This window comes from Pteronotus mesoamericanus, unplaced genomic scaffold (genome assembly GCF_021234165.1).
Source record: "Pteronotus mesoamericanus isolate MK-2021 breed Mesoamerican mustached bat unplaced genomic scaffold, CSHL_Meso_final contig_33, whole genome shotgun sequence".
Classification (NCBI taxonomy): domain Eukaryota; kingdom Metazoa; phylum Chordata; class Mammalia; order Chiroptera; family Mormoopidae; genus Pteronotus; species Pteronotus mesoamericanus.
The window spans coordinates 2303664-2309663 of NW_026555135.1; the positions used below are offsets into that span (position 1 = coordinate 2303664).

General features: G+C 46.8%; 1 protein-coding gene across 1 annotated transcript; it reads right to left on the reverse strand.

The window, feature by feature from the left end:
- Nucleotides 1-3836: 3836 nt before the first annotated feature.
- On the reverse strand, nt 3837-5658 carry LIPT2 (lipoyl(octanoyl) transferase 2). Its single transcript, XM_054576148.1, has 2 exons — nt 5193-5658; nt 3837-4702 (listed from the first exon to the last, which is right to left on the reverse strand). The coding sequence occupies exons 1-2, from the start codon at nt 5656-5658 to the stop codon at nt 4473-4475; spliced, it is 696 nt and encodes a 231-aa protein (XP_054432123.1). The 3' UTR covers nt 3837-4472.
- Nucleotides 5659-6000: the final 342 nt, after the last annotated feature.

Genomic DNA, 6000 nt, shown 5'->3' on the forward strand with positions numbered 1-6000 from the left:
GATGCTGGACCAGTCACTGCAGATGGTCACGTCCTCATGCTCAGCACTCATTCACCGGGCCCTAGACAATCTGTTTATTTATGGAGAAAAGACCCTGCACAAACAAGAAGAGGTTTTCTGGAGGCGGGAAAGCCAGGGTGTTAAATATCCTCTTTCATATGCTGTGCTTCCTTCCTTGAGAAAGGGCCCCCGTAGGAAACCGGAGGTGGGCTCTGTCCAGGCAGGAAGGAGAGTCAGCCAGCCTCTTGCCTTCAGCTCTGCATCCTCCCCAGCTCTGCCAGCCCATGGTCCATCTGTTCTTGGAGGCATGCCTCTTTCAGGATGCCTGTGCCATTCGCCCTTCAGAGGCAGCTGTGGAAGAGTGGAGAGACCCAGACTGGGCATCAGAGACTGACTCTGTCCCTAAGTGCATGACCTCATACAAGTCACTTACCCTCCCTGAGCCTCACTTTTCTCATCCATAACATAATCCTACCTAACTTTTCATGCTGCCAGAGGAGCGGATGAGATCGCCATGACTCATTCTAGGCCCCACACTATTTTCCTACCTACAGCTTCTCAGTCTCCTTCGCTTGCTCCTCCTCAGTCTGTGCCTCACAGTTATCAGTCCTCTGCCCTCTTCTTCTCCCTCCTTGGGCTCCCAGACCTAACCCATCACTCATGACACCCATGCTCCGGATCCACACACCCAACTGGCCCTCTCCACGTGCACTTCCCACGAGTCTTGCAAACTTAACTAAAATTGAACTTGTCTTCCTCTCCAAACTTGGTCCTCACCCATTGTTCTCCATCCCAGCAGTACTTCCTAGCATCCACACAATTGCTCAAGCCAGAAACCTGAGGATAGTCTTTGTCTCTACGCCAACATTTATGGTTGCAGCAGCAGCCATCTTCCACCACGTAGCCTAGGAAACAGAAAAAGCTGATGGGACCCAGAAAAAATGAAGTGAACACATTAAGAAGCCTGGCAGAGAACAGGAGAGAAAAGACTATCGGGGTTCACATGCTCTGATTCTGTTCTTGATCCTTTGTTTATGTTAGTTTGAGTTGGGTTTCTACATTTGCAAATACAAGAATCCTAACTAATATAAACGTGGTCAGTCAGAATAGGCTAGGTAATGCTAGGGTAATGAACAACTCCCACATTTTGGTGGCTTAATTCCATCACATGTCTGTCAGCAGCAGGGGGCTCAGCTCCCTGCAGTCCCTCAGAATGTAGCCAGCATCTTGACTGTTGTTGGTCACTTTCACAGGGAAGGAGAAACCTAAAGGGATCTTATACTGGCAATTCACTGTTCCAGCTTAGAGGTCACATGTCACCTCCATTCATAACTCATTGACTAGAACAAGTTACCTGGCCCCACCCAACCAACAGGGGGCCACAAAGTGCAGTCCTGCTATGCGCCTGAAATATTTGGTGAATTAACCTTAGTAACTACCATACATTTCTTGCTGCCTATTCTGTGCCAAGCTCTGAGCCTAATGAAACTGAGGCTCAGGAAGGTCAGGTAACTCAGTCACTATACCATGCAGAATGATTCTCAGTGGTCCAGAAGGATAGGGCAGACTGGTGAATGAGAGAATTATTTAAGAGGGGTAATACATTACCTGGTACTAAGAATGAATGCTAAGTAAATTCGCCCACCCCCGGTCCCAGAGGTGCTCAAGAACAGTCTGTGTGGTCACTTATTAGGGTTGCCGAACAGGGTAGTCAAGTACCAGATGGGTAGCAGCACTGTGCAAAGCCTTCCAACCATGAAACTCTAACTCCACTTTTCCTAGAATAATTATTTCTCTTCTTGGCAGTAATGCTGCAACATAATTGACTACTCCCGACCCCCTCACTCCTACAATAGCACTGTTGGCTCCATGGGTGGGAAACTAAGGCCTAGAAAGGATATGGAGAGATTTTGGGTAGACAAAACACCAATCAGCTACTACTGAGTGTCCATGACATGCGAAGTGCATTGTTCTGAGTCATTAAGACAGTGTTTATAGCAGGAAAGGAGCACGATAAAGAGACTTATGAGGTCTGTCCAGAGAAAGTCCAGCCATTGTTAATATAACGGAAATGGTTTGTGCGACATTGATGTAACCTGGCAGCCAAGGAGAGGGGACTGGAATGTGCATGTGTCAACAATGACAACTTCACTGTACTAGTCGTGGGGCAGTAGATGCCATTGAGGGAGCACGTGTACTGTGTGGCCATCTCATTCAAAATGACTGAGTGAGTAGAGCAACGAATCTACATCAAATTTTGCGTTAAGCTTGGACATTCCTCTGAGAAAACTATTCCAATGATTCAGACAGCTGCAGCTATAGGCAACTGGTGATTGACAGCTTCATAACAACAATGTGCTTGCTCACGCATCACATCTAGTGCAGAGATTTTGGTAAAACATCAAATGACCCAGGTGACTCGGCTCTGCTACAGCCCGGATTTGGTGTCCTGAGACTTCTGTCTTTTCTCAAAATTAAAATCACCTTTGAAAGGGAAGAGATTTCAGAGTGTCCATGAGAGTCAGGAAAATATGATGGGGCAGCTGATGGCAATTGAGATAACTGTGTGAGGTCACAAAGTGCCTACTTTGAAGGGGACTGAGGAATCATTGTACTATGTAAAGTGTTTCTTGTTATCTTGTATCTTCTTCAATAAATGTCTTTAATTTTCATAGTGTGTGGCTGGATACCTTCTGAACAGACCTCATAAACGTGGGACCTAGTCCTGGCTTTGTCATTAATTTACTGTGCAACTTTCTTCCAAAGCCTTAGTTTCATCTTTATACAATGAGGAGACAAGAATATACCTCTAGAGTCCATTTTGTCTTGAATAACTGATATAAATTATGTGCAGAGTCAAAAATCAACCCTCACACTCACTTCTTAGAAGATAGTGAGGCTATAGAACCCTGGGATATCAAAAAGACTTTAGGCATATTGTCTAAAGTTGCATTTTTCAATATGGTAGCCACTAGCCACATGGAGCTACTGAACATTTGAAGTGTAGTACATACTGAGGTGTGCTATAAGTGTAAAATACACACTGAATATCTGGATTTAGTATACTTTTTGTAAAATATTTTTATATTGACAATATTTTGGGTCCACTGGGTTAAAATGTTATTAAAATTAATGTCAACTGTTTTTTACTTTTTAAATTTTAATGTTTTTTACTTTTTTAATGCAGACACTAGAAAATGTAAAATTATAATGAGGCTCACATTATACTTCCATTGGACAGTGCTGTGTAAGAGAAAACTGAAGCCCAGAGCAGGCAAATGGCTTGCCCGCAGAACAGGGTGTGGAACTAGGATTATCTAGCTTTTCATTCAAGACTCTTTCTACCCTAACTGCCTGTGGTAGCCAGTCTCCAAGATGGTCCCTAATAATCCTCATATCCCATCATTCTTATGTAGTCCTTTCCACACTGAGTAGGGGTAGGAGACTACAGAAATGACTGAGTGATTTCCAATGCTGGGTCATAAAAGATATTGTGGCTTCTACCCTGTCTCTCTGGCATTACTTGCTCTGGAGGAAGCCAGCTGTTGGGTTATGAAAATATTGAAGTGGCCCTTATGGAGTGGGCCACAGAGTGAATAACTGAAGTTTCCTATCAACAACCAGCACCAAACAAGCATGGAAGTGAACCATCTTGGAAGCTGATCCTTCAGCTCCAGTCAGGCCCTCAGATGACAGCTGCCCTAGCTGACATCTTGACTACAACTCATGAGAGGTCTTGACCCAGAATCACCCAGCCAAGTTCTCCCAAATTCCTGACCCACACACTATTATATCATATAATAAAGGTTTATTGTTTTAAGTTTATGTTTTGGGGTAATTTGTTATGCAGCAATAGATAACTAATACAAAGCCCTGTATACTTAGAGATCTCATATAAGAAAAACTTCCTTGCATCTTTGGGAAATTTTTTTATCTTCCCCCAGTCTCTGGCCTGGTTTAAGTTACCTAATTAAAGATAGCTATCAGACTTGGGGAATTCATCACAAGAAGACAGGATCCCATTCTGTTCTTTAATATAAAGTTTTCCCTTTATTACAGAATGCAATCAATCACCTTCACCTGGGCCACCCAGAGACACGATTCCTACAATATCAAAGGAACTGGAACCCCAGAATTGCCCAAATAAATAGAGCATTGAGGAAACAATAATCAAGAAATGATACTCTAAGCTTAGAAAATGATATCAATAGTAGTGCTAATACATTATATTTAAGTAGCATGTGTTACTTTTCACGTTATCACTTCTGTATGAGGTAGGTGGGGAAGGCATAAATAACCCAGGTTACATGGGAAAACAGTAGCTAAGAGCTCGTGATTTGCTCATAGTCTCATGGTGAGTGAATGACAGGGCCAAATCTAGAATCTGGGTTTCAGTGACTCCAAGTCAGGCTTGGTGCTTTCCAATGCAGTCATTTCCAAGGCAGCACCAACTATGATAATCAGAACACCCTTTAGCTGGAACTATCCTCTGAGATCAAGGTGCACTTGTAGGTCTCCTTAAAGGCCTGAAGGAAATGTGGTAAAACTTCATCCACCGTGACGTGCCTCTGGAGCTCCTTACTCAAGGAGGTGACACCTGTCCCAACCAGCCCGCAGGGCACAATGTGCTCAAACCACGTGAGGTCGGTAGAACAGTTCAGAGCTTGGCCGTGGGACGTGATGTGCCTTCCACAGCGGACTCCTGCAAAACAAGCCAGTGTTGAATCAATACCTCCCTCCCCAGGTTTCAGGATCCCCCTGTGTGTTGAGGAAACTGGACTAGGTCACTGATTTTCCAACTTTGTTTCTGGAGTACCCAAGGGGTTGTGTGCACAGATCAGAGAGGGGGACAAAGTGAGGGGAGTGGTGTGTGGCTCCACAATAACTGCACTTATCACGGGGATTACAGAAAATGATTTCAACAGAGATTTTATTGCTTAAAAAAAAGTGTGAAAACTAAGTGCCTTTATTGTCCCAGCACTGTGAAGTAACCTGGCAATTCACTTTTCGTGTCTCGCCATTTAGAAAGTTGTACCAGACGACTTCTGAGGGCACTTCTGGCTCTGAATGTAATACATTAGTGAAGACGCTAAAAAAACTCTTAAACGCAGCGGGTAGTTATTATTCAAAGCCCGCGCTGGATTCACCTCGATTGGCCCAGGCCCGCCAGGACATGCCCCCGCGACGCTCACCGATAGCGCAGATCTTTTGCTCGCCCAGCCAGACGCCGGTGTAGGGCGGTGGCCGTGCGCGGGCGCCCTGCAAGCCCTGCAGCTCGCACAGACGCACGGCGCATGCCTCCAGCGCCGCCACGTGGGTACGCAGACGCAGGCCCAGGCGCCGCAAGTCGAGTACTGGATGGCAAAGGAGCTGGCCGGGACCATGGAAGGTGGCCAGACCGCCGCGGCCTGTGACGTGCACCTCGGCTCCCAAGGCCCGCAGCCGCGTCACCTCCTCGGATGTCAGGCCGCCGCGCAGCCCGGTTGTGTACACGGGCCCCGCAGGTTCGCAGAGCAGGAGCGCGCCTGCCTCAGTTCTCAGCGGAGCCTCGGTGCCTGGCTCCGCCTGCAGCAACCGCAGCCAGCTTCCCTGCAGTGCCAGTAGCTCGGCGTACGGCACCCGACCCAGCCGCACGAGCCGTACCACGGGTTGTTTCATCGTGTCCGCCTAGGTTCCCCCTAGACCCCGCCCCTGGCCTGGCCCCGGGGGCGTGCCGGGAGGGGCGGGGCTTAAGGGGCCAGTACCGAGCCGCTGCTCCGAATTGCCCTTTACGGGCTCTTGAGAGACTGTGATCCCATCGTCCGGTAGTACCAGGTGCGTCTCTTCTTCTGTCAGAAACCGGTACTTAGGGCCTGCGTGTGCCTTAGGCGCATGATACAGTTGTCCATATGTACGTGAGCAAAAATGATCTGTCCTGGGAATCTTACGTTCTTAGAGCAGACAGTAAGCAAGCATTAAAACATGAAATAAATAAGATTCTTTCACATACTGATAACTTCT